This window comes from Empidonax traillii, unplaced genomic scaffold (assembly GCF_003031625.1).
Source record: "Empidonax traillii isolate 1590-97213 ecotype Southwest subspecies unplaced genomic scaffold, ASM303162v1 scaffold1253:size457737, whole genome shotgun sequence".
In the NCBI taxonomy this organism is placed as follows: domain Eukaryota; kingdom Metazoa; phylum Chordata; class Aves; order Passeriformes; family Tyrannidae; genus Empidonax; species Empidonax traillii.
The window spans coordinates 78,927-106,394 of record NW_020956446.1 but is presented as its reverse complement, the minus strand read 5'-3'; the positions used below and the strand labels follow the sequence as shown (position 1 = coordinate 106,394).

The 27,468-nt window shown below is 51.9% G+C and overlaps 1 protein-coding gene across 2 annotated transcripts in view; it reads left to right on the top strand.

Annotated features, from left to right (window-relative positions):
- SLCO2B1 (solute carrier organic anion transporter family member 2B1) overlaps positions 1–25,752 on the top strand; it is a 36,770-nt gene extending 11,018 nt beyond the window's left edge. For both annotated transcript variants that reach the window (XM_027906168.1, XM_027906167.1), the window contains 13 exons: positions 2,130–2,267; positions 2,354–2,516; positions 4,295–4,513; positions 5,570–5,668; positions 5,764–5,894; positions 13,621–13,729; positions 16,969–17,133; positions 18,466–18,658; positions 19,574–19,733; positions 22,336–22,499; positions 23,535–23,599; positions 24,125–24,245; positions 24,881–25,752. In XM_027906168.1, the coding sequence (XP_027761969.1) occupies positions 2,130–2,267; positions 2,354–2,516; positions 4,295–4,513; positions 5,570–5,668; positions 5,764–5,894; positions 13,621–13,729; positions 16,969–17,133; positions 18,466–18,658; positions 19,574–19,733; positions 22,336–22,499; positions 23,535–23,599; positions 24,125–24,245; positions 24,881–25,055 (1,902 nt within the window). In that variant the 3' untranslated portion in view covers positions 25,056–25,752. The remainder of the gene's footprint in view (positions 1–2,129; positions 2,268–2,353; positions 2,517–4,294; positions 4,514–5,569; positions 5,669–5,763; positions 5,895–13,620; positions 13,730–16,968; positions 17,134–18,465; positions 18,659–19,573; positions 19,734–22,335; positions 22,500–23,534; positions 23,600–24,124; positions 24,246–24,880) is intronic.
- The last annotated feature ends 1,716 nt before the right edge of the window (positions 25,753–27,468 follow it).

The following is a 27,468-nucleotide window of genomic DNA, read 5'->3' as shown; positions in this document are numbered from 1 at the left end:
TGCTTCACAGATGTTTATTTTAAAAAGCCATTTCGAAACCTCTCCCTTCCTTCCTCCTCAGCCTACGGAAGTGCTCCCGTGGATTCTCCGAGTTGTTTTAATTCTGCTGACCTAGAGGGGAGATGTTACAAGCAGGTCTCGTCCCTTCCATGGCAAACAGGTGCCAGATGGCTGAGCTGGGGGTTGTTTCTGGGAGCACCCAGCTCTGGGGCTGCTCCTGGATTTGTTCTGCTGTGAGGACAGAGGATTGGTGTCTGGAGACCCAGGTCAGCTGCTGGGGCAGCCCATCAGACCCAGGCCAGCCCCACCAGTCGAGCAGATCTAAAGGTTATGAATCTGTCCCTTCTCCCTCTGGCAGAAGACCAGCTGTGCTATGCTCTGATGGCTGACAGCAAACAGCCCCTGGAGCCAGAACTGGGGGCCTTGCCCGGTGCTGACCCCAACCCACTGCAGGTCCTTTGCAGGGCCCTCTCTCTTTTCTGTGCTTTTCCCTGCCCGGATGGGAGGATAAACCACCAGATTCTCAACCCATTTTTGACCTCCTGAGCTGCAGAGGATGTGGGGCAGTGGTGAGCAGCTGCTGGGCTGACGTAAACCAGCATGACGTGAAGGTCCTGCATTTGGATGCACACTGGGCTGTGGATGTCTGGAAATAAATGAATCTGGCTTCAGCCTTTCCATTCTGAGCTCATGTGTTCAGGAAACAGAGCCTGGACATCATAGCCAGTGTCTTGGAGGAATTTTAGCAAAGCTGGCTCTGGGGAAGCTTTCCTTTGGCTGAGTGACATCTTCCTGGTCCAAACACGTTGCACCCTTCAGTGGTGACATGAGCCTGGAAGGGGGAAGGTCCTGGATTGTATCCTGGTTTTCATGTTACCCACCCATCACTTGGGGTGGTGGTAACCCCAGCACTGCAGTTCTCAGGGACCCAGGGGGGCTTGAGCATCCTCTCCGTCCCTTTCTGTGCTGGAAATACTCCCCTGGCGGACAGAGCAGCCCAGTTTGGCAGTGATCCCTGATCCTCCAGCCCTGGATCAGGAGGAGATGTAGCAGAAACCCAGGCCAGGCTGAGCAGCTCCTCTGGGTGAGGCTGCCTCGTGGTGGGAGCTGCAGAACACTCAGAGCTGGAGCAGTGCCCTGCTCTGGTCAGCAAGTGGGTAAAGATCTGCAAAAAGCAGTGCCCTGAGGGTTTGGGTATCACCCAAGGCTGAGGCAGCAGATGGTGGAAGGACCCAGAGGCATCCAGCCTGGCCTGCAGTGAGATGGGTGGTCTGCCTCTCCCACGTGTGGAAGGAGATGACTTGCCAGCTCCTTTCCTTTGCTGGGTACTTTGCAGAGCTGTGGATAAAGGGGAGGTCCATCCCTCCCCTTCCCTCCTTGGACAGGTCACTTGGCACTTGGGAAATGCTTCTGTGAGAGGGCCAGGGAGATGGACTGTGCTCTCTGTGGGGCAGCTCGAGCCACGTGTTTCCCTGGGCAGCCCAGCACCTGCACATCCCAAACTCTGGAGGAGATGAGGTCAGATTATCTTCTGGGAAAGGATGGACTTTGGCAAGGTTTCCTTCTGGAAATGGAGAAGAACCATCACATTTTCCGAAGGAGATGTCCTTTACACCCAGGGCTTTGTGAGAGGGAAAGGAAAACAGCCTGAATTATTCTCCCTGACCTTCTCCTGGTTTTCTCTGAAGAAGTTGTTTGTTGCTGTGTTTGGAAGGGCTCATGCCTGTCCCAGGATTGCTCCCAGCATTAGGGGATGGCTGCTGCCTCTGGCTGGATGGGAAGAGGAATTGTGCAACCTCCCACTTCTGCTTGTGGATCTTAGGGACAAGGCCAACACAAACAAGCATCATCCCAACCGAAACAATGTGCCTGTCCAAAGCCACTTTTCATCTGAAGAAATTACACCCTCCTTGCAGATACTGACCCCATTGTTATTTTTGGCAGAGCACTATTTCATGTCCCTATTAATTTCAGAAGATTTCACTGATGGCAGAGCAGGGATAATATTTCAAAGGCTGGTGGTCAAAGGTTTACGTTCACTAACTCCAGCCTTTCTCTGGAGATGCAGTTTGTTGCGCTGCAGCTCTCGGTGACCGTGCTGGATGCTCTTTCCCTTTCTGTGTTGGCAGTTCTTTGTGTTCTGCCACGGGCTCCTGCAGCTCTCCCAGCTCCTGGTCTCGGGCTACCTGAAGAGCTCCATCTCCACCATCGAGAGGCGGTACGGCCTGTCCAGCCGGACCTCGGGGCTGCTCGCTTCCTTCAACGAGGTGAAACCAGCTCTCCCCTCCCGCCCTCCCCCCCACGCTCCCCCTGTTCCCCCGTGGCACCTCTCGCTCTCTGTGTCCTGCTGCAGGTGGGGAACACGCTGCTGATCGTCTTCATCAGCTACTTCGGGAGCCGGGTGCACAGACCCCGTTTCATCGGCGCCGGCGCCATCCTCGTGTCCCTGGCCGGGTTCCTCATGTCCCTGCCCCACTTCCTAACGGGGCCCTATGAGTTTGACCAGTCTGTCGCCAGTAAGTGCTCCAGGAACTTATTTTGGGCCTTTTGGGGGTGGGAGGGGGAAATGATAGGATCCCAGAATGGTTTGGGTTGGACAGGGACACCTTCCACCAGCCCAGGTTGCTCCAACCTGGCCTTGGACACTTCCAGGGATGGGGCAGCCACAGCTTCTCTGAGCAATTTGTTCCAGGGCCTCTCCACCCTCATAGCCAAGAATTCCTCCCCAACATCCCACCCAACGCTGCCCTCTGGCAGTGGGAAGCCATTACGAAATTCCCTTCCTTAGGGAGGCTGGGAGCTGCAAGTTTGTCCTCAAGGAGTTTTATTTTTCTGAGAATGAAACCATCTCAGTCCCGAGAGGCAACAGCTGGTGGTGGGAAGCAGAGCCAGGGGACATGGGAACCATGGAACCACGGGAAAGGGCATGAAAACTGTCAGGCTGTGCCTCTGGTGGTCCTTGCTGTCTGCAGTGAGGGAGTGCTGGTTTCACACCCAGCTTCTCCTGTTCCTCCAGCCTCACCTGTCTTCCCCTGCCTAGCTGAGCTTGAGGGAATGCTTTGAGGTTTTAGACCCCACCAGAAAAATCAACCTCCCATGAGGAACATGCAGGTCTAAGTCACTCATGGAGGGAACAGGCCAGGGTGGATTTGGGATTTTCTCCCTGAAAGAAAGTGAAGGGATGAGAAAAGAAAAAAAAAGGAGAAAAGAGCTTTCCTGTTAACTCCCCAAACCTCCAAATCTGTTGTTCCAGCAAATCTTTTAGATGCTTCCTCTGGCTCAGCAGAGGGAGCTCAGCTGGTTCACACTGAAAGGATCTGTTTGTCCAAAGCCACTTCTCAGCTGAAGAAAGGCATCGCTTTCCAACAGGCACCAGGGGAAGACTTAATAGGTGAATAAGTCATGGCTGCAAGCAGGATGCTAATGACAGTTTGGAAACAATTAGCCACCTCCTGGTGCAGGTGACCCAATGTCTGAGCACTCAGAGTTCCACAGGATTTAGGGGATAACCATGGAAATCCTGCTAAAAGCACCCCCCTCCTCCTCCCACCCAGTATTTTGAGGAAGATAAGGGTGCCAGAATCAGCATTTTCACTTGGTAAGCCTTTTCTGGGTACATGAGTTCTCATTTCTTGAGCAGCTGTTCACAAAATCTGCAGTTTTGCTCATTTACCTTTCTTGGAAGGAATATCAAAGGTCCTGGAAGTGACCTCAGCACCACTTCTTCAGTGGAGATGGTTTCTCATGGCATGTACATCCATCTCTCTGAACATCTGAAGAGTAACCTTTGCACTTCCTTTGGATTTTATCCCATACAACATCTAAGGATAAGATCAGAATGTGGAGCTGCTTCAGCAAGTCCAGAGGAGGCCATGGAAATGCTCAGAGGGCTGGAGCCCCTCTGCTCTGGGACAGGCTGGGAGAGCTGGGGGGGTTCCCCTGGAGAAGAGAAGGATCCAGGGAGACCTGAGAGCCCCTTGCAGGGCCTAAAGGGGCTCCAGGAGGGCTGGAGAGGGACTGGGGACAAGGCATGGAGGGACAGGACACAGGGAATGGCTTCCCAGTGCCAGAGGGCAGGGATAGATGGGATATTGGGAAGGAATTGTTGGCTGTGAGGGTGGGGAGGTCCTGGCACAGGTTGCCCAGAGAATCTGTGGCTGCCCCTGGATCCCTGGAAGCATCCAAGGCCAGGGTGATTCTCTGATCTCCCAAGCCAATACCCACGTGCTCCTATCTTTGGGAAGCTCTTTTTCCAGACCAAGCCCCTCAGACCTGTCCCCCTCATCACCCACAGGCACGTTCAGCAACACCACCGACCTGTGCCAGCCCAGGCCCCCGGCGAACCTCAGTGATGCCAATTGCACCCCCCGAGCCAGCAGGGAGAACCACGAGGTTCTCCTGGTCATGTTCATCGCCCAGGCCCTGCTGGGCATCGGTGGTGTCCCCATCCAGCCCTTTGGGATCTCCTACATCGACGACTTCGCCAGCGAGAGGAACTCCCCCCTCTATCTGGGTAAGGCAGCCAGGATGAGATTGATGGCAAGGCTTCAAGCCTGGACAGACCTCAGACAGAACCTGGAGTGCTGGAAAACATGATTTGAGGGAAATGCTGGGATTTTGGGCCTGAGGGTGATAACCTGCAGACAAGACTTAGTATCCATGTCCTCCTCCAAAAAGGCTTCAGAAAGGCAAAGAGGAATAATCTGATCCCTGTGTTAACAAAAGGCAGCAATGGGTTTAAGGTGCAGCAATGAAGACTCTGTTAAGACATTAAGAAAAATTGTAGGAAGCTAAAAACTAAAAAAAAATCCAAAATTTTAAAAAATTTTAAACATTATTACAAAATTACAGGGAGCATCTTGGAGATGAGAGAGCATCCTTCAGCAGAGGGGTGCTAGAGAACAGCTTGGGCACAGGCCTAGAAGGGATGTCCCAGGGTGGTGGGATGGACAAGATGGTCCTTGCAGGTCCTTCTGCTCCTTTTCTAGTGAATTGAATCGAGTTGAATTGAATTGAATTGAGTTGAATTGAATTGAATTGAATTGAATTGGAATGGAGCAGCAAAGGTGGATCAAACCCAGGTCATCACTGTCAAAAAAAAAATTGAAGTACAGCATCAAATTTTGCTCTGGTGGCTGATTCAAACCCCTGAACCACAGCTGAAAGGATCACATGTAAGGCAGGAGTCGAATCTCACATGTGTTGATATGTTTTTAATCAGTAATTCACGTAGGAGAGTTCACTGATAACTTTTATCTCCTTGACCTTGTAAAGAATCTCGGCGTTTCCCGGATTTCTTATGCCAAGAGGCACATCTTGTTCCTGGTGTATTCCAGTCTTTCTAGGAGGCTGAAGAAGAGTGGCAGGGAAGGTCTGAGCCTTGCAAAACCTTTCCATCGAGGGGAGCATGGGACTGTTGCTCTGTGAGAGGGGGAGATGAGGAGGCTGTCAGGAAAATAGTCTGTGCTGGAGGCGGACACTGAGGAGCCAGGTCCCACCTGGAGGCACCTCCTGTCCCTGTGGTCCTTTCCCACAGGGCTGAGCCCTCTCTGCTCTCGTCCCTCTGCAGGAATCCTGTTCTCTGTGACTGTCATTGGGCCAGGGGTGGCCTTCATGCTGGGCTCTGCCATGCTGCAATTCTACGTGGACATTGACAAAGTCAGCGGAGGTGAGTGGACGTGCCCTGGCAGGGATTTTAGAGCAGTGGGGTCCCTCCCTGTCTTCACTGCTGGTCTGATGCCCCTCTCTCTGTCTGTGTTGCAGCTGAAGTCCAGCTCACCCACGGTGACCCACGGTGGGTGGGTGCCTGGTGGCTCGGGTTCCTGGTGGCAGCCAGCCTGGTGGCTCTGTCTGCAGTGCCGTATTTCTTCTTCCCCCGGGAGATGCCAAAAGAGGTAGGAGAGGTGCTGCAGGTGGGCCTGTTGGCGCTGCACACACACAAACCCCTCATGTTTAAATGCACATCCCTCCCTCAGCAGCAGAAGCTGCTGCATCCATGGGAAACACGAGCAGGGAAGTGGTGGTGCAGCTCAGAGCTGAGTTCCAAAGCTGGAGGGGAGCTTGGTTTGCTCTCATCTCTCATGCCAGAGGCCCTTGTGGTGCTCAGCAGCTTATGGGTGTGATCATTTCGTGGTGGAGCACTGGAGCAGTGCCTGTGTGTTGATTCCTCTGCACAGGAATGTGCAGCAGAGGGAAAGTTCCCTGTGGATTGTGGTCCTTCTCAAAGCCACCCTCCTGGCTCACCTGCAGGTGGGTCTCCTTGTCTTCCCTAGGGAAGTGTTAGATTCAGTGACCCTAGAGGTGTTTTCCAGCCTAAGTGGTTCTGTGATTCCCTGGTCCCTCTCCTTTTGCAAACTCAGGCACAGGCTGGGTGGGGTGTGGATGGAGCCCTGAGGAGGAGGACTTGGGGATGTCAGTGGGTGAGCTGGGATTGTTCAACCAGGAGAAGAGAAGGCTCTGAGGAGACCTCAGAGTCCCTTCCTGTGCCTAATGGGCTCCAAGAGAGCTGGAGAGGGACTTGGGACAAAGGCCTGGAAGGATAGGATGAGGGGGAATGGCTTCCCAGTGCCAGAGGGCAGGGATAGACGGGATATTGGGAAGGAATTGTTGGCTGTGAGGGTGGGGAGGCCCTGGCACAGGTTGCCCAGAGAAGCTGTGGCTGCCCCTGGATCTCTGGAAGTGTCCAAGGCCAGGCTGGAGCAACCTGGGCTGGTGGAAGGTGTCCCTGCCCATGGCAGGGGGGTGGAATGAGATGATCTCTAAAGTCCCTTCCAAGCCAAACCAGTCTGTGATTCCATGATCTCTCTGGGGAGCTGCTGGGAGATGTTTCCCTTCAGGAGGGGCCATATGTGTTCTGCGATATGATCCATCCCAGTTTATAGGAAAGGTGAATAATTCATCAGGAGCCTTTTCTTGGAAGTGGGGTGTCCCCTGGGGGTGTTGGTGATACTGAGGCTGGGGGGTAGTTTGTCTCATTTCCACTGCAAATCCTCTTTTCCATGGGGCTCGGGCTCAGGGGCTGCTCCAACATCCAGCTACACCCACCACCTCTCACTGGGACCTTTTTTGCTGGCCAAAAGGATTTTAAACACTTCCCAGCCCATAAAACAGCCTGGCTCTGTGAAGTCCTTGGAAATAACTGGCAGGGAAAAACCTCCGGCAGCCTGAGCCTGTCGCTGCACGCCCAAACAGCGTCTGTTTGCTCAGGGGAGTCCACTGGTGGGACACTGCTTTGCTCTGTGTTTGCTGCCAGGGATTTTCCTGCTTTGGAGCCCTCCTGAGAGCTTCAGTGCTCATGCCAAGACGGGAAACAACTTGTGAGCTTCCCAAGCGCTTCCCCGGCCGCGGATCCCGGCGTGTCGGGAGGAAGCACAGAACAAACTGTGCTTTTAGGGAAGCGTCATCTCGGGGTTTGGATGCTGGGGAAGCTGCTGGGACACGCTCAGCTGGTGAAATCACGCTCATCTCGATGTCTTGGCCACACTCTGACCTGGGTAGCTGCCTTCCACGTGTTTTACCTCGAGGCAGCATCAAATCTTTGCTGTCTGAACAAGCCCGTGCACTGTCTGGGGTAGAATAATTCTGCCTGAGTTTCCACAGGAATGAGGGATTCTTAGGGAGGTTTGGGGTTTCCCTGCCTGGGAAAATGCGACCTGTTTTACTGGTTAGACCTATGGGGAGGTAATGATTGACTCCTGTGTTACACAGGCCCTGAGGTTTGCAAAGGTGCTGCGAGGCGAGGGGGTGGAAACTGCTCAGCCTTGCAGGATGAGTGTGATCCTGAATTCAACGTGCCTGATTTATCCTCCTGAGGCTTGGATGGCTTTGAAGTCCTTAGGGATAATCAGTATTAGCAGAGCCTGCTCAGGGTACCACACTCCATCTTAGGGGAAAGGCTCTTTATTAGTGCAGAGGGGGAATATTAATTTCATAAATGGCTCTTGAGTGAAAATAATGTACTTTGAACTAAAACAGGTGCATTTTTTTGGCAAGTTCTGCACTCTGAGCCATTCAGAGGAGTTTCAGGAAGGAATGGGTGGATACTGATTTCAAAAGAACAGATTTCACCGCTCCACTGGTTGGGGTTTGTAGGGAATGCTCCCACCTGGCTGAGCATCCACATATCCCCCTGCAGCCCAGATCTTCTTGAATTCCTCCCCATTCTACCATCTCCCTCAGAAAGCCTTTGGAATCTGCTGACAGTTAAAAATAACAACAGGAAAATAGCCTAAGTGAGAGCAAAATCCTGCCTTCCTTGCAGGATGGGAGACTCCAGGGCTGTCCAGGCCTGTCCCATGGGGGTATCAGCACCATCAGCAGCAGGAAGGGGCCCTGCTTACAGATGAGAATAAAAACCTCAGTAGAAACTTTGCCAGGTGCTGTTCTGGGCAAAAAGTGTCTGCTGTGTGAGCACTCAAAGACTTGTTGGAAATCTGCATTGTCACAGATGTTTTGCTGTTTGTACATATATATATATATTTATAAATATGTATCTCTAAAAATATATATCTGTGGATATATAAATCACTTTCTCTTGCTTGCCCTTGGAGTAAATCAGAGTCAGGTTAAGGACACGAGCAGGACAGCTTTTCCATCACAAAGGGCTCTGCAGACAGGCTGGGAGAGCTAGAGGAGTCCAGCCTGGAGGAAAAAAGGCTCCAGAGAAACCTCAGAGCCCCTTAAAGCACCTGAAGGGGCTCTAAGAGAGCTGGAGAGGCCAAAGAAGGCATTGCAGGTGCCCCAGGTCCAGCTGTCCTTCTGGACATGATGATGTGAGGTTGGTCTTCTGATCTTTTTTTCTGAAATCAGTCATTTCAAGCCTGGAATATTTTTATTTCTCTGCTTTGCTACCTGTCAATAAGTTTCTAGCACCAAAGGATCCTGAATAATCCTATTTGAGGGATGATGAGGGCAAAGCTGTGAAGTTGTCATGATCTTAGGAAGGGGATGAGACTGGAGAAACTGTTTTCAGTCAAGAACAGGGTTTTTTTTCCCAGTAATTCCAGTTTAGTCCTGCCTCCCACGAGCCAGAAACATTCCTTGGAGCTGTGTCCTGTACTGTGGGGAACTACAGCATGGAAGGGCTTTCCAGTTGCTGTGTAGTCAAGGCTGAGCTCATGCTTTGCCATCTGTTGCTGTTCTTGTATCCCATCCACAAGCTGGATTGTATTCCCACTGCTCAAGGCATTCCCTGTGCTGTTCCTCTGTCTTGGCAGCTCCGTGGGTGACATGAGAAGGATTTGAAAAGGGGAAAAGTGCTCTCAGCAGCCCCTTTAAACAGAAGCAGGAGTGTTGCCCTCGCTCAGCATTTCTCCTGTGCAAGATCTGTCTTGTCCACCCAAATATCTCCTGGTTCAGGTGACGCTCCAAACACAAACCCAAACATCTGCATGCACTGCCCCTGCAATGTCAGCACCTGGCATCTGCAGACAGATGTCTCTTGATGAAGTTCTGATGGATTGTGTGGGATTTTTATAGGTTTACATGTCTGGTTGTGTCCAAGCCCTGGTTCACTGTCACACAACCCTCTCTGGATATCAGGTCACCCACCTCACCAGGGCTTTCCTATTCTAAGCCTCACTGGTAGGAGGTTTCAAAAACTGATTTCCCTGCATGTTGCAGAGCTCTGTCCAATCTCCAGCCTACATTTCAGTCATTAGTTTGTTGTTCTGTCCCTAATCCTGATTAAATATCCTCCCAGTCATTGCTATATTGGCCTGTAATGGAAAGTCTTCCTCTGGCTGGGTCAGGGAAGCTGCTGATCCTCTGCTGATTCTCCATCCCATCAGCTCTGCTTGTAACCAACCCACCCCATCCACAGGCTGGTTTTCCCAGTGCTGGACCAGCCTGCATCTGGTTTCCAGTGGTGGAGCAGGGCCTGCTGGAAACACCATCTTCAGTTCTTCCTCACTCCTTCCACGGGTCCCCCGTATCCTTGTGCAGAGATGGTCCTGGAGCTGTTTCCCCAGGATTCTCCTCCTCTCATTTCACAGAATCCCAGAATGGTTTGGGTTGGGAGGGACCTTGAACCCCATCCCATTCCACCCCCTAGGGACACCTTCCCCTAGCCCAGGTTGCTCCAACCTGGCCTTGGACACTTCCAGGGATGGGGCAGCCACAGCTCCTCTGGGCAACCTTTGACAGGGCCTGCCCACCCTCACAGGGAAGGATTTTTTCCAAATATCCCATCTAACCCTGCCCTCTGGCAGTGGGAAGCCATTGTCTCTTGTCCTGCCCCTCCAGGCCCTTGCAAAAAGTCCCCCTCCAGCCTCTCTATAGGAACTGAAAATGGGGATATTTCTCTGGAAACCTTCACTCTGTGATGCCTCATTAAAGCTCCTAAAGCACCACCAAAGGCAGCCTAGGAATACAAGGCATCATCTGGGGAGCAAAGAGGGGGCCAAGAGGCAGGACATGGGGAAGGAATGGGCTGGTCTCTACATTCAGATTTTCCCCAGGGAGCTTGAGAGACAGGCACAAACAGCAGCTAAAAATACTCCTCCCTTTTCACGGGAGCAAGGTGCCCCTTGGCTGGTTATTTTAACACTCCAGGAAACAGGGTCCCTGGTGGGACCCACACCTGCTGGAAGGGCCATAATGAAGTGTTTGTGGGGAGCTTGACCTTGTCAAGAGGAAAATAATTCTTTTCCAAGCTGTGAGGTTTTTACATTTTGTTTGCTTAACGTGAAAATAACTTCCCTGACCTTACTTTTCACTGAGCTGGGAGTGCCAGGTTCTGCACAGCCAGAGGGGAGCTCTGCAGACACCTCAAATTAAACAAAGAATACCTCTCTGTCACAGAGCAGGTCATTTATCCCTGTTTCCAGCGGTGGGTTTGGATAAAACCAGGCTGCTGGCACCTCTGGCTGCCCTTCTTGCAGCTGCAGTAGCAGGTGGGTGAGAGCAGGGGAGCTGCCTTTGTTATCCTTTCCTGCAAAGCCAGTCAGTCATACCTGATTTATCCACCTCTGTAGGGGGAAATGGGGGATTTTCCCAGCTCAGGGTCAGGTTAGGGATGCTCTTCCTAATGCAAAGTGTGTGGGAGCTTCATCCTCCTTCCCCACAAGCCTGTCTGCCTCCTCCATTCCCCGTGAGGGTGGAAGTGATAGTGATACAAAATCACAGGATGGTTTGGGTTGAAGGACCTTAAACCTCATCCATTCCACCCCCCTGCCGTGGGCAGGGACACCTTCCACCAGCCCAGGTTGCTCCAAGCCCCCTCCAACCTTGTCTTGGCCACTTCCAAGGATGAGGCAGCCACAGCTTCTCTGGGAAAAAAATCTTCCAGACAGTTAAAAAATCCCGTTGCAAAAACGTCAGGTGCACCAGGAAACATCCAGAAAAATCCAAGTGTGGGGGCATTTTGCAAAGCTCAGTTTGTTTTTCCTTGGCAAGGATTCACAGTATCCTTGCAGGGCTTGAGCATCCCTGATGGTACAGCCAGCATCATTCCAGCATCATTCCAGCACCATCCACAGCAAGCAGGCAGGATCGCTGCTTCCCTTCATCCCAGATCTTTTTCAGGCAGCAAAAAAATATACCAGGGGGCAAACCAGTGTGGGGAGAGGAGTTCTCCTCCTTCAGGAGGGCTTTGCTCCATGTGCAGGGAGCAGTTGTGCCTGTGGTGGGTGCTGAGCCGGCACAGAAATCCCTCTTGCAAGGGTCACACTCCCACAGAGACATCCCAGACTGGAGAATTTGGGGGAATTTGGCTTTTTTTCTGGATGTACAGGCTGTTGACTCCCTGAAGTATAAACAGCTGGAAGCTGAGAAAGCCACAGTCGGTAACAGCTTGAATGTATTTTTGGAAAACGCTGCAGCTTCAGAGCAGAGAGGAGAGACCTTGTAACTAATTGAAAAGTGAAAGGGAGAGCTGGATTTTATCTGTGCATTTGAAAAATGTATTAAACCCTGAGTTCCAGCATTAAAAAAAAAAAAACAAAAACAAAAACAGGAAAGAGGTTTCATCACTTTTGCCCTCAAAAAGGGAACGTGGCCCTTGCAGCACAGGCACTTTGCCCTCTCTGGTGTTTAATTACCAGTCTGGGTTTCAGGACAGAAGAGATCATTTTAGCCCAAGAGCTGCCCATTTCTTTTCTGTCCATTAAGATCATTAATTGCTGTTGAATGAACTCATTTGTCCAGCTCAGATCCGTGCTGGGAGCTGCAGCAGAGCTGCTGCTGAGCCCGATGGGGGATGTCAGAACCGGGGCTGTTGGCTCTGCCTGGATAGACTCGGTGGTTTTCCATGAAAACCACACTCCTGCTGAAGCCCTTCTGCTGTTACACAAGCACAGTAGCACATCTAATCTAATTACTGCCCTCTGGTCCAGTGATTCCCCTAAAAGCCTGTGGAGCAGGGGATCCGAAGCACGTCCAAGAAATCCTCCTCTCCCTTGGCTTCCCGCTGGCTGAGGGGGGAAGGATGCCATGGGATGCTGGACACTTGCCTCTGGCAGGCTGTCATCTAGTGAGGCTACAGAGGACCTTGGATGCTCCAAGCCCTCCGTAGGTGGGCAGGCCCTGGCACAGGTTGCCCAGAGAAGCTGTGGCTACCCCTGGATCCCTGTCCAAGGCCAGGTTGGACGGGGCTTGGAGCAACTTGGAACAGTGGGATGTGTCCCTGCCCATGGCAGGGGGTGGCACTGGCTGATCTTCCATGATCCTGTGATAGTGGCGTGATTCAGTGTGGCTAAAAGAAATTAAAAGCACCGAAGGAGGAGGAGCTGCTTGAATCCAGAGGAACTTTCCAGGAGCAGAAGAGGAATTAAAAGGGGTCTGGGAGAGGTCAGGGGCCAGTGGCTGCTCCCTGTTCCTGCCAGTTCATCCCTGCTCCAGGTGGCTCTGGGACACAGAACCACGGAATCACAGAATTGTTTAGGTTGGAAAAGCCCTCAGAGACCATCCAGTCCAACCACTAACCCATGTCCCCAAGTGTCACATTCCCAAGGCTGTTAAATCCCTCTGGGAATGGGGCCTCCCCCCTGCCCTGGGCAGCCTCTGGGAGGTCTCAGATCCTCCTCTTGCCTGGATTTGTTCCCTCTTACAATTGCTGCCTCTTTTCTTGTTGTGAGAGGGGCAGAGGCACCTGCACAGCAGGTTGTTGCACGTAGAGGCACAGGGGACCTGCTCATCCTCCTCCCAAAACTGGTGTCCAGACCTGTGCTGGATGGAGATCCAGGTGTGTCACCCCTTGGGTTCTTACGGCACAATCAGAGGCAAAAAAAAAAAAGAACCTCTGGGGAGGAAACCCCATCTCCCTAAGGGTATCCACCTTTCCCACTGCAAAGGTTTACACCTCCTGGATTTCCACATTCCTGGGAGCTGAGCACAGAGTGTGCTGTACCTGGGTGGTGCCACAGCTTGGCGTCGATGAAGTGTGATCCACTGCTGCTGGGAAAGGTGGGGAAGCTCCGTGCCCCTGGAACGTGGACATAGGGATGCTTTCAGCCCCACTGGAATCCTCACAGCGTGGACACGGACAAGCCCAGGAACGCTGCAAACTCCATCTGCAAGAAGCGTGACCTGGTGGTGCCTGCCAAGGATTTGGGAGAGGAGAAGCGAGTTCAGGGGAAACCCTGGCACGGTGTGTGCAGTGACAGCCTGTCCCTCTGCCCCCAGGTGGTGAGCGGGAAGGAGGCTGACAGCAAGAAGAGGGAGGACATGCTCAGCCAGCTCAGGGCGAGGCCAGAGCACACTCAGAACCTGTCCCTGGGCGAGTTCATCAAACGTAAGTGCGAGGATTCCCCCGTCCCACACGGGCAGGGCTCCTCTGCTGGCACAGAGGGTGAACGCTGGGATGTGCCGTGGGCTGCAAAGCTGGTGGGAAGGAGGGATGTTCCTCCCTGTGCTCAGCCCACCTCCTTGGGAACCCCTCAAAATGCAACTGCTGGGTTGCCTGGAAGTGTCCAAGGCCAGGTTGGATGGGGCTTGGAGAAATCTGGGATAGTGGAGGGTGTCCCTGCCCATGGCAGATGGGCTGGAACAAAATTATCTTTAAGGTCCCTTCCAGATCCAACCCTTCTGTGGGTCTGGCAACTCTTCATCCTCAAAAAAACTCTCTCCAGACCCCCCCTCATAAGGGCTGGTGACAGCATCCAAGCCAGGCTGACCTCCTGTCCCACCCAGGGTGGCTGGCACTGCTCAGAGACAGGGGTTGGGCAGCTAAAATCAGAAGGGTGGTTTGCATCCAGTAATCCTTTCATTACTTATTATTTTTTTTATTATATTATTTATATTTATTATTAATTCTTATAAATTAACTTATTAATTCTTATAAATTAACTTACTTGGAAGTGAGTGAGCTCTTTGTGCTGAAGGGCTTTAGTCTGGGAAGGCAACTGCTAAAGGTTGGGTTGGGTTTTTTTTGAAGGAAATACTCTGCACTTGGGCAATTACTTATAAAAAGTGGCCTTCTGAAGTCAGTCCCTGTCAGCTTCCTCCATATTTCCTGAATGTTGTCCCTCTAATTTATTGGAAATTGTCTGCATTCTGAAGGTCAGTGCAGGGCAGGCACAGCCCAGATGAGCCTGGGCAGACTTTTACTCTGGCCTGATGCTCAATTAGGGGAGTCAGGCAGGGGGTTATTCCCCCCCTGACCTTGGGGCACTGTCATTTAGAAAAAAAACCCTGTGCTTTGGAAGCAATTGCACGGGAACAGATTTACAGCGCTGGGGTGGGACTTTCACACTGCCACTTTGCCTCCGAAACATGAATAAAAATGAGCTCCCTGCTGCTGGGTGGAGAGAAGAAGGAGATATCTCACCTCTGCTGGAGCTGCAGGTTTGGCTCGGGGCTTGTATCAGAGTTGCTGTGTCAGGGTTGTGCTAAAAATTCATCATTTCTGAGAATTCATCCCCTCAAACCCAGTTCTGAAAGAAACGAAGTGTCTGTTTTCTGTCAGGAGAGAGCAATGTCGCTGAAATCACCAGGATCTCTGATACAAAACTCTTTTTTAGAGCCAGAAACTGAGTGGTGGGGAGTGTGTGGTACTGAGATGGGGAAAGTTTGGGTGTAGTGTAAAGATTTTTCCTTCCCATTTTGTCACTCTCCTGCTTGTTTTTTTTCTTCTCTCTCTATTTTATTTACTTATTTATTTATTTTTAAATTACAAGATGATTTGTGAAAACAACACTGGGAGATTTTCCAGCCTGTTTCACCTTGGAAGTATCCAAGGCCAGGCTGGAGCAACCTGGGATAGTGGAAGGTGTCCCTTCCCATGGCAGGGGGGGTGGAATGGGGTGATCTTTATGGTCTCTTCCAACCCTGCTCCTCATACTCACAAGGTGCTCCTTTTGCAGGCGTTGGGTCTGCTCATAGAAATGAAAAAAAAAAAACTAGGATTTAGGCAGCCTGGAGTGATTTCCATTGCTAATTTCCAGGCTTCTGTTGAAAACACCCTGGGGGATGTGCAGATTCTGTTGCACACACTGGGAATTAATCCATTAAAGGTGATCTTCGGAGCATTTAGGACACTGTGCTTGTGACTTGTTTGTTACTCTTGTGGTCCCTGCAGACAGTTTCAAAGATAGTTTTTGATTGTTATTGTACAGTTTCCACTCGCTTTTAATATCTGCCCAGCTTCCTCCCTGGAGCTGGGAGGGAGATCCAGTCATTCATGAGGAGGTGATTGCAGAGTACAGAAATCCTCCTGTGACCTGTTCAGTGTTGTGCTTCTTTTCAGCTCTGATCCGGGGTGGCAGAGGGGGCATTGTTTGACTCAAAAGACCAAAAACTCCGAGGAAAAGAGCTTTTTGGTGGAAGATTCCCACCAGCTTCCAGAAGAGGCTGGATTAGCTCTCGGGAGGTCTCAGCTGAGGTTTCATGTTTGCAATATGGCAGGAATATGCTTCAGAAATCAGGATTTTAGTGATACTTAGGAGCAAAACCACCTCCCCTCTTGGGTTCACGTTGGTCTCACACAGCTCATTCCCTCTCCAGCTGCCTGCTGCCCTCCCAGCTCTCCAGTGGGTCAGTGTTTCAGGGTCCTTGACCACTTCTTGCACTCTTGGACCCTCTCTAATGACCTGCTTTTGCTACTCCCCAACGTTTTTGGCTGCTTGCCTGACCCTGAGAGCAGAGTGCTGAGCTGGAGAGGCAACACTCCCACGGACTGGAGCTTTGCCTTTGGATTTGGAGGACCCTGCTGCATCCACAGGGGTTCCTTTTGCTCTTCACATGACACTTAGGAGAACTAAAACAAACATTCAGCTTGGGGCATCTCCCAGATGAGCACCCCTCCCAGAGCTGCTGCGCTGGAGCAGATAGAAAGATTGTCCCAGTTTGGGAGCTGCTAAGAGTTAACACCATTAATTTGTGGCAGGTCCTTGCATTAATCCTCCCTGTTAATTCCTTATCTCTGCTCCAGCATATTGGCTTTCCGAGCCCTCATCTGGGAAACTCGTCATCCGTTTTTGTCTGGAAGTTGCCCTTTGCAAAGCCAGACAGGGATCACAGGGAGGGGGGGAAGGCAACGGCTCAGGGGGGGCAACCAGCAGGAGAGAAAGTGGGTTTGGGGTGTCACAAAGGAGAAATCACTCCAGGATGGACAATTCCAGCCTCCCAGCTGGAGGATGTCAGCACTGGGCACCCTGATTCCCCCCACGCAGGGTGGCTGCCTTTGCTAAGCAGGCTGAAGATCCCTCTTTCTCCAGGGTTCAGCCACGGGGGAATTTGCTGGAGCGTTTCTTGCCTGTAAACAAAGAAAAATTGCATTTTTTTTAATGATTGAAACAAAAAGGACATTGAAATTGCAACCGCAGCAAACAAATAAATTAACTTTTAATGACTTCCCATCTCCTCTTTGTGTTTGCTTTAGCAGAAGCTCTGCCAGAAAGCTCCAGGGAAAGGGCTGGAAGGAGACGAGCTTTACACTCCCTTCCCCCCACCCCGAGCCTTTCTGTGATTCTAGGATTAATATTTTGCTGTACCCCTGCTCTGTGTGCAACAGGTTTGCCCTTCTCCTTTCAGGTTTTCCTCTGGTGCTGCTGAGGAATCTGCGTCACCCCGTTTACCTGCTGGTGGTGTTGGCTCAGGTCAACATCTCTGCCATGGTTGCTGGTTTAGCCACGTTCATGGGCAAGTTCCTGGAGAGGCAGTTCTCCCTCACAGCCTCCGTTGCCAACATGGTCATTGGTAAGTGTTGCTGAGCACTCCTTAAAAAAAAAAAGAAAAGAGTTGGGAATGACAGAGGATTCCTCTGGAGCCGCTGGTCTCCTTCCATGACCTGCAGCACAAGGTTCTTACCCAGCTCCTATCTGCTTGCTTTCCTTCCTTGCCACTGCAGCCTGAGCTTGCTGGGATATTTTAAGACCTGGAGAAATGTCTGTTGTCTAAAGCTGTTCTCTGTAATCAAGGAGAGGGAAGGAACTCAGTGCATCGAGGGAGCAGGGAAACATCAGCTGTGAATTCTGCGTGTTCTGTATCAGCAATTACTCCACATCCATCGCTGGGTTAACGACCTGAAGTGTGCAACAAATAAATCAGAATAAAGTGGGCAGAGCAGGCTGGCAAAGCCCACCAGCCTGGGCTTGACACAGGCAGAAAGGTTAAAAGCTGAAGCAGTTTTGTCCTGCCCAGCTGAGCTGTTCCCAGCCTGGATTTACCTTCTCCATAATTCACGGATGAACTTCCCTCCCCTTTGTTCCCACCACTGAATCTTGCCTTCTGGTAGATCAAAAAGCTTTCTGTGGCTGAAAATTCCTTCCTTGCAGGGTATTTATGGGCTGAAAGCAGCCTCCCCGTTGGTTCTCTGCTGAATTAAAAGAGTTTGCACTTCTGGAGCTGAACTTTGGGCTCCCCATAATAAAAATGGGGTTTGCAGAACAGCAAGTCTGTGGTGGAAACCTTCACGGTTTTACAAGGGCGACAATCCTGCACTGTGTGAAAATTAAACACCCTCTTCAGGTTTGCTTGGTGTTTCCTCCTGTCTGCAGGGAAAAGTCACAGTTTCTGGGTGAAGCACAGCTTCCCACTGCTCCCTACATCTCCCATCCATGGGTGCATGAGGCAGCCAGTTTGCTGTGGGATCCTGATGGGTTTGAAAAGCAGCTTTTTCGTAGCGTTATTCCACCAGTCCTTGCAAAAACCTTGGTCCCTCCTGGGTCTTTTGTGCTGAAAAATAGAACTCAGCAGCCAAATCTTCTGGGCCTTTGCTGTATGAAGGGACTGAGATGGCTCAGGGGATGGAAAACAACATATGATGATAGGACAAGGGGGAAAGGCTTTAGATGGGGTATTGGGAAGGAATTCTTGGCTGGGAGGGTGGGCAAGCCCTGGCACAGGTTGCCCAGAGAAGCTGTGGCTGCCCCTGGATCCCTGGAAGTGCCCAAGGCCAGGTTGGAGCACCCCGGGCTAGTGGGAGGTGTTCCTGCCCATGGCAGGGGTTCGGAACAAGATGATTTTTAATGTCCCTCCCGCTCCAAACTGTCCTGTGACTCCATGACTCCATGAGCTGCCTCTCCCCAGGTGCCGTGAACATCCCGGGGGCGATGGTGGGGATCGTGGTGGGCGGTGCCATCCTGAAGCGGTTCCAGATGTCCCTGGGGCGATGCAGTGCCATGTGTGTCCTGGGCATGTTCCTGTGCCTGCTGGTGGCCTTTCCCCTCCTCTTCCTCGGTTGCCCCACGCAGAAGGTGGCAGGAGTCACCTACAGCCACAGGTACCGACAGCTCCAGCAGGGCTGGGCACGGGCAGCTCGTTCCCAGGGCTGTGGGAACACCCCAATCCAGGTGCATTCCTCAGAGGGGAGGTGTGAGTTAAGCAGAATGCCCAGAAATAGGGTTTATTCCCTCGGGAGAAATACTTGATGGTGATTAAAAAAGTCTGGAAATTATTGTGGATAAACACCGAACCCGCTGCGCCCCCAGGTTTAGGGCAGAGTGTATATTTTTAATTTATCCCATGCATGGGGTCATTTGAGCTTTATCTCCTTAGAATTAAAACCTTTTTAACATAAAGGTTTTTAGGAGCAGGGTTGTAAGAGTCCAGCTGGTGGGATTTCCCCCTCAAGAGCAAGTGCAGTGTGGAACCCCAGGTAAACACATTTTTGGCACAAACAGCACAAGATTAAAATTCCATCTTGGAAAGCACGGTACATTAGGCACCCGTGAATAATCTGGGCAGGGGCCAGCCCTGGGATCACACCTTCAGAGCTGTGGCAGCTTCCCTGTGCAGCTACAACGTGGGCAGGAGCTTCTTGTCTTCCCTCAAGGCTTGATCCGAGTTTCTGTGACTCCACATGCTCAGTGTCACGTGGTTTCGGTGGAACCCGGTCCTGGCCCTCGGTGGGAAGCTCAGAATGTTGCAAGTACCCCAAACCCCCACATCTGGGCCCAAATATGAAGGGAGTGTGTGACTGCCTTGACTATTTGTGGTCAGGATGCTTTGCCCAGGCAGAGCAAAACCTGGGCGGGGGGGGGTTCGAGTGGAATTTCCTCACTCTCTTCTTTGGAAGGTTTGGTTGAGCAACCAAGCGGTTTTTCACTCATCTCAGTGCACACGTGGTATATTTCCTGTCCAAGGTGTGTGTCAGTGATGCTCAGTGCTCTGCATTAATATTTCCTCCCCGCTGCAGCTCCGAATTTGGGCACCACGAGCTGGAGTGCAACCTGCAGTGCAGCTGCCCCGAGCAGGCCTATAACCCCATCTGTGGCTCCAACTCCATCGAGTACATCTCCCCTTGCTCTGCTGGCTGCAGGGCTGTGAACATCCAGGAGGACACCAACTCAGTGCTGGTGAGTCATTCCCACTCATCCCACTGCGGGATGGCTGATGAGGGATGACCAATGCACCAGCAGTTGTTGTGCTGGACAAGCTCTGCGTGATCCACGTGGAATGAGCAGAGACAGAGATGTTTGGCCAAAACACCAAGCAGAAACCTCTTAGCCATCCAATATTTTAGGTGTCCTTCCCCCCTCACCTGACCCCCCAGGGCAGGTTTTGCTTCCCAAACCCTGGCTTCCTTCCTTGAGTGGGACTTTTTCCATGGAAGACGCAAAGACCTTCCGCTTTCCCCCCTCCCCTCACCCCCAAATGGTCACCAGGAAGGTCACCTTCCTGAGCTGTGTTTGCTGGGGTGAGACAGGAGCATGTGCAGGATGGGAAGGCCAAGCAGAGCACCCTGCATGATCCCAGGTCTGTGCAAACCCCTTGTACTGCTGTGATTTCCCCCATCCTTGAATAGGCACCTCCCAAAACCAGGATCCCAGTGTAGGCACCACATACCTGAAGTTCCCTTGGATGGAATCCATGAGCTTCCTCTTTCTTTTCTGGGGTTATGAAGGGAAAACATCCAGACAGGAGGTGCCCATTTTCACATACCTGGGTGTCTTGCACTGGGTGTCACCCAAACTGCTCTCCCAAGAGGATTTGCCTCAGGGAGCAGCTCTGAGTGATTTGAATGCCTTGAAAATCATTAGCAATCCATACAGGATGAGTCGTTTCCCTGCTGTGTTCTTGGCACAGGATATAATGGCAGCATGGGACTGTCTGGGCCGTTTGCAGCAGCATTTTGTTAATTAACAGCTCTTCATTTTAATAACAATTATGTTTTCTGCCAGAGCTTAGTCCCAGATGTGTTTTTCTGCATCCCTGGGCCTGCCTTTTTGTGCAGCAGATCCTTTTCAGCTGCTTTTTTTTCCTGCTCAGAGATGCCTCCAGCCCTTTGACATCCTCTTCTCCTCAGTGTGTCCCACTCCTGCATCCATTATTCCTGTAATTATGTGTAGCCACAGGCTACAGCAAAACCAGGGCTCCCCTGATGGTGCCAAGCCAACACTACTTGGCAAAGCCACCATCAGCTCTTCCTTTCGGGTGTTACCTGTTGAATGAAAGGAAAAAAAGAGATTATTGCATTGATGTGGCACTCTTCCAGCCCCTGTTTTGTTGGAAATTTTACACTCTTCTTCCCCTTTGCAGCCAGAATTCAGAGTCCAACAGGGCCCCAGCTGGGACCTCAAGAAAGCCATTTCTAAATGGTGCTTTGGTGATGTTTGACCCTGAAGAACCCTGGGCTGGCCGTGCGCCAGAAGCCACAGCCCCGGTTTGGAGGCTGCTCTGGGTTGTTCTCCTCTCCCCAGGTGGTTTTTTTTTCCCCAGCCCTGGTGTTGCATCAGCCTGGTGGCACTGCTGCCCAGACAGTGACATCTCCCAGGGACAGAACCCCCCCAGAGGCTCTGTGGTTCGTGCCCTCTGCTCAGAGGGTTCTGCAGCTGGAGTCATGCTCCCTGCTCTCCAGTCCTCTGGGCTTTTGGAATGCAAGGGGCAGAGACTTCATCTCCAGCCCTGTCTGCGCTTGGCTTCGTGAGAGTCCCTCCGTGTGGTGACCCTGATTCTCTGCAAAAGGTGGTGGTGACACAGGTGGAGCGAGTTTTGATTTATCTGACTGCTTTTTTTTGGTCACTGCTTGGGCCCAAATTCACCCCAGCTCTTCCTTGCCTGTGGGGGGTCCTCATCCTCTGTGGTTGCAGAAGGAGCCCGAAGGATGAGTTTGGTTTAGTCCTTTTCAGGTGGCCGAAGAAGATAAATCCCAGTGTTCATGTCAAATATCAAATCCTCCTGGCCAGAGGTGGGAGGAGGGATTGTGTCCCCTTTCATCCTTGTGTCTCCTTTTCATCCTAATTCTCCCCCCATGCTCTCAGCCAGGAGCAGTTCCCTGTGGTCACAAAGCCATGCTGCAGGAACAGGGTTCTGGGGGGACTCTGAGTTGCTCCTGCCTCTGGGATCACCCCTCTCTGCAAACTGCCACCCCTTCGTGAAACTGTGCCCCTTCTGGCAACCAAAAGATCATGCTCTTTTTATTTAAAAGTCTCTTCTAAAAATGAAAGGAAAAAAAAAAAAAAAAAGGAGATAATTGGAACTAAAAAACGGAGAAAAGTTAAAAAATCCTCATCCATCACCTCGAGGCATCTTCCCTTTGCTGAGGCTCTGCCGGTTATTTATGACCCTCTCTCAAAGGTGAGGTTTTATATTTTCCCCTTGTAAGTGTTTTCTGATTTAAGGCTCCCCTGAGCTCGGGCTCTGGCTTCGGCTGCAGCTCTGCCCTGCACACAGACCCTGGGTGAAGGGTCTCCCAGCAGGACACAACCTGTGCCAGGGCCTCTGCACCCTCACAGCCAACAATTCCCTCCCAGTATCCCACCTGACCCTGCCCTCTGGCAGTGGGAAGCCATTCCCACCCCTCATCCCAAGCCCCTCTCCAGTTCTCCTGGAGCCCCTTTGGGCACTGGCAGAGACTCTGAGGTGCTAATTAGTTACAGACACCCTCAGCACGGCAGCTGGCAGCTCTCCCTTCTCCCTTCAGCTGAGCAGCCCGTGGGTTTTCTCTCCCCTCTCCAGAACTACACCGACTGCAGCTGCATCTCCGAGAACGGAGGGTTCGCCACTCCCGGCACCTGCAGCACCGGCTGCTCCCACCTCTTCCTGCCCTTCGTGGTCCTGTCCTGCCTGGCAGGGATCCTGGCCAGCACATCCCACACCCCGTCCTTCATGCTCATCCTCAGGTGAGCAGCTGGCTCGGGCAAGGTCTGGGTGCAGCCACCCAGACCTCCTGAGGTGATTTTTTTGGGGGGGTCCTGGGGTTGAGGGGGAAGGTTTTCTCCAGCTGGGGGTTAAACCAGCCCTATATTACACCATCAGCTCAGCATTAATTCAGCACAGCAGTCCTCTGGCTCTTTTTTATGCAGCCCAGTATTGAGTTAAGAGGTTTAATTACCTCCCTTTGCTGGAATACAGCCTCCCTTCCCAGGGCAGAGAGGCAATTAGGACTCCAGCTCCCCATCCCCTTGGAAAGGTACCTATGGGGCAGCAGCAACAGCCTAAACATGAGACCCAGACTGGTGGGGCTGGACCCCAGGATGGGCCAAGCCCAGGAATGTGCTGGAGGAGAGGGGAAAACCGTGGAGGGATCCTTGTGTTAGCCCATAAATGATGTTTCCAAGCACATTTCTGTGGTTGAAACATTCCAAACAGTTGCTTTTTAGGGAAAAGATGCAGTTAAAAAAAAAATAAATCTGTTTTTACTTTGACTCCCAGAGCTGTGAGTGCTCTGGGCAGTCAGAGGGGAAAGGGGAGCTCAGTCCCCTGAGGGTGATGACCTGGAGGTTGCTCTGCCACCCAGCCCTCTCCTGTGTGTGAGCAGCAGGAGCCACAGCCTGGAATATTGATTCCAGAAAGCTGGGCTACCACTAAAATAGACACTGGGGCTTCCCACCCTAAAACCAGCCACTTCCTCAACGTGCAAATCCCTTGTTAGGCTGCAAAAAGCATCCCTTGTGTTAGCTTGTGTTTTACTCACAGGGATTCTTTAAATGAAAAGCAAAAATACTTCAACTGAGCTCCTCCTCATCTTTTAGGGAGGATTTTTCGGGCCAAGGAAAAGCTGTGGTCAGTCTGTGGCCCCAGTGAACGAAACCTCATCATCTCTGCTGACCTAAATGACAGCTCCCTGGGGGTCCTTGGGGGTTGGGATGAAGGACAACTTTTTGGGTGAGGTGCTGTGCCAGGGGGGCAAATTTTCCCTTCTTCTTTTTTTTCAGGAGCATCCAGCCTGAGGACAAATCCTTTGCTGTTGGGATACAGTTCATGCTGCTGAGAGTTTTGGGTAAAATAAAAATTCGTTAAAATCCCATCTTGGAGGTCTGTAGGGATGATGCAGCAGTGTATTCAGATTAATCAAGGCCTGTCCTAAGCCAGAGAAAGATGCTGCATTGCAGGGTCTTGGGGGTCTGCACATGGGGAGGGGACAAGGCACCTCCATGGGGGTAAATCACTTAATTTAATAAAATGGGGCATAAATGCTCAGGGCATGAAGGAGGAAAGCACTGGGATAAGTTTCTCAGGGAGGTGGTGGAGCCACAGTCTCTGGGAGTGCCCAAGAGGTGCCTGGATGTGATTTAGGGGTGGTTATGGTGGTGCTGTGTTGCTGGTTGGACTTGGGAGATCTTGAAGGTCTCCTCCAGCCTCGATGATCCTGGGATTCCCGGGATGAGCAAAGAGAAAGAAGAGCTTCCATCTCGACAGGGAGCAAGCACTTCCCAGCCCTTTTAGCACCCAGGGGAGCCACCAGGCCTGGCTGTGTGCCAGCAGAGGGGCTCCCTGGGCATAACCGAGCCCCCTGTGCTTCCAGCGTGGATGCCGGGGCCCGTCCTGTACGGCAGCGCCATCGACACCACCTGCATCCTGTGGGAGAAGAGGTGTGACAGGAAGGCAGCCTGCAGATACTACGACAACACCCTCTTCAGGCAAAGGTAGGGGTGGCCCAGCAGCAGGAATGCTGGGGGTGCAGAGGGAAACCCAAGGTGGGGAGCGTGGCACCCACCTCTGACACGGGGTGAATTGCTGGGAAACAATCGGGGGCACTCACAACTCCACGGACAGGATAACCCCCAGCAGGGCCCAGGAATGGGTTGGAAAACCGCTGGCACAGGCCCAAACCCTGCCAAGGGCTGTGCAGAATTGCTGATGTAGACCACAGAGCTCCAGTTCCAGGAAAGCCCCTGCAATCCCTCGCTGGAACAACCTCCCTGGGGACAGAGTGCTCCTCACTGGAGGCTTTCGAGATGAGAGTGTAAAAAGCTCTAGATAATCTCCCCCCAGCCCCAAACCTGCCTGTGAGGTGCTGCAGGGGCTCTGGGGACACTGGGTGTTGGTGCCCTGGGGCTCATCTTCCAATAAGGCACCCCAGCTCGACACACAAGACACACCAAATGCAGCCCGTGCACGGTGAGGAGGCTGGGAAGGAGCTCCAGGTGATGCTATTCCATCCCCATGGGGGATTCATCATGGAATGGCCCTCTGACCATTAGCTGTGTCAAGTCCTTTCCACCCTCCAGCCCCAGGCAGCGCCCTGGCCACCCTGACTTGTTGTGTTTCCACACCGCAGGTACCTCGGCCTCCAGTTTTTCTTCGAGGTGGGAGCTTTCCTGTGCTTCGTGGCCGTGTACGTGATCCTCAGGAGGCAGGAGAGGGAAGCCAGCAAGGCACCAGAGACAAAGGCAGACCCAGAGAAGGAGAAACTGGCGGGAAAGCCCACAAAGACCCCGGAATCCAAAGTGTGACACCCAGAAGGTGAATCGTGATCTGTTGCCCCGGGGGAGGTGAAGCCACCTGTGGGTGAAGCCACCCACATCTCAACTGGGAAAGGTGGATGGTGGTGGACTGTGGGGCCGCTTCCCGATCTTCTGGGTGGGAATAACTCCTCCTGCACCGCCCTGGGAGCCCGTCCATCCGGTGCTCTGCCTCTTCCACCTTGGTGGTGCAGCTTGTTCCTTCACACGGGTTGTTCCACACAGCATGACAGCCTTTGGATGCTGCAGCCTTCGGGATTTATGTCCTCCAAAGCATTTGTTCCTGCTGACAGGAGACTGGTGAGGCCAGCACTGAGCATTAACCACACAGCTGAAGGGTTTTTTGTGTAGAGGGGATGTGTGTTTTGGGTTTTTTTTAATAGCAATAAATCATTTTTAAGAAATGGTTTTGTACCAAACCCGTAGATCTCTGTGAGTGATGGTCTGTCCTTGCCAATGAAATGTCAGCTGTGCTTATTGCCTTTCCTCTCAGGGTGTTAGATGGTCTCTCTTCCTTTGAAGGCTTCATCCAGCTCCACCTGACATTGCTGGGGTTTGTGTCACTGGCTGTGGGCCTTTCCAAGGACCCACCCACACATCTGCTGAAGCTTTGGTGGTGAGGGGCAGGGATGAGGATCCTGGGGAGGGGAGGACACCAGAAGGAACTGGAGAAACTGCAGTACCTGCAGGCTTGTGGCGCTTTGGCAGTGGGGCCACATTTTGCAATAACATCAACAATAATAATAATAACTCTTATTTTTGAGTTATCAGTACTTATTTTCTGATTCTCAGTGCTTATCACAGGAGGTTACTGAAGCACCTGAGTGTTCTGTCTCCTTTCTGGTTCGTACCTTGACAAAGGCAGGACCTTTCCCCGGGATGCAGGGTCAGAGAGGGAGGTTGAAGCCATCCCTGTCCAGACTGGGCAGAGCTCTGAGTTGAGCACAAGACCCACCAGCCTTGTGCTCCTTGAAGGAGTTTCTGTCTGTAATGATGGGGTGGTAGTTGAGTCTGGGGTTATTTTGGTGCAGCTGCCTCTATTTTCTGCACTTATCCCATCCTGAGGCTCCTTTCCCCTCAAGCCCAGATTGTGTTGCTGCTCTCCTACCACCAGTGTGCAACCACAGACCACCAGGGAACTTGTCATTTTTGGCTGCAGAATGGAATTCAGTGGAGGAAACCAGACTTCTAAGTTCAACCTAAATACGCAGAAGAGAAATACACAGTGGAGAAAATTCATTAACTCCTCCCACCCTGGCAAATAGTCCTCTGGTGAGGGCCAGGGTATGCAGGGAAGAGCTGTGGGGGAGGATGGAAAACCTGTAAGTGGCCGGTTTAGATATTTCTAAATACCTACCAGGCTCTTAGCCCAGCCATTTTGAGAGACCCAACTGTACCACAGTGCAGACTGAGAGATTAATTTGAACTTTTTAGGGTCTTGGGGTTTTTTTTTCCCCCTATTTTTGTGCAGTGCTTTTTGTTTGTGGAGATGGTTGAGAGAGCCTACAGCCCTGTTCACAGGTATCAACTCAGAACTGACTTCTGGCTTCAAAGAAGCTTCTAGAAGGCAGATTAGTGAATGCTGAAGAGATGGGGGTGGACCCATTCAGAGAAGAACAAGTAGTATATGCTGGCCATGACTCCCCAAACCTGCTGGAGTTCTGCACTGTTTTCAATTTTCAAGGCAGAATCTGTTGCTAAACCAGACAGGAGTGGAATAAGAATGAGGTTCTTCAGACAAGGGTAGGGAAGAGACAGTCCAAGATGCTCTCAGGGGTCACTCCAGGTCTTGGCAGCCCAGGAATTTGAGGCATCCTTGCTGCATCCTGTGGAGAAGAAGGTTCTTTCCCAGCTCAGCTCACAGCCGGTTTCCTGCCTTGCTCTGCACGATCCCAAGTCGCTCCCAGGTACTTCCCAAACCACAACAAATAAATAACAACATGCTTTGTTTTGCATGGAGTGAGGAGTCAGGAGCTGCCACGTGCTTTGCCAGAAATTTGCTTCTTGGCCCAGAGAAGCTGTGGCTGCCCCTGCCCTGGGAGTGTCCAAGGCCAGGTTGGACGGGGCTTGGAGCAACCTGGGAGAGTGGAAGATGTCCCTGCCCATGGCAGGGGGTGGCACTGGATGAGCTTTCACTCCGAGAAAGGCCTGGGAGTTCTCCCTGCTGGGCTTGGGGATCCACTATCATGTTCCACTTGGAAAACCCCTATCCCATCCTATGAAGGTTTTTTGCTCGGGCAATGCACAAAGTGGCACAGCCTGAATTCTCCCTTTCCTGGTTGCCCCTCCACTAGAGGAGAGATCCCTGTGGATAAGCATCCCAGGTATTTGCACACAGCGTGTCTTAGCTTTGTGGTCAGCTGTGGGCCTGTTATTGTGCCTTTGCTCTGGTACTTCCCATCAA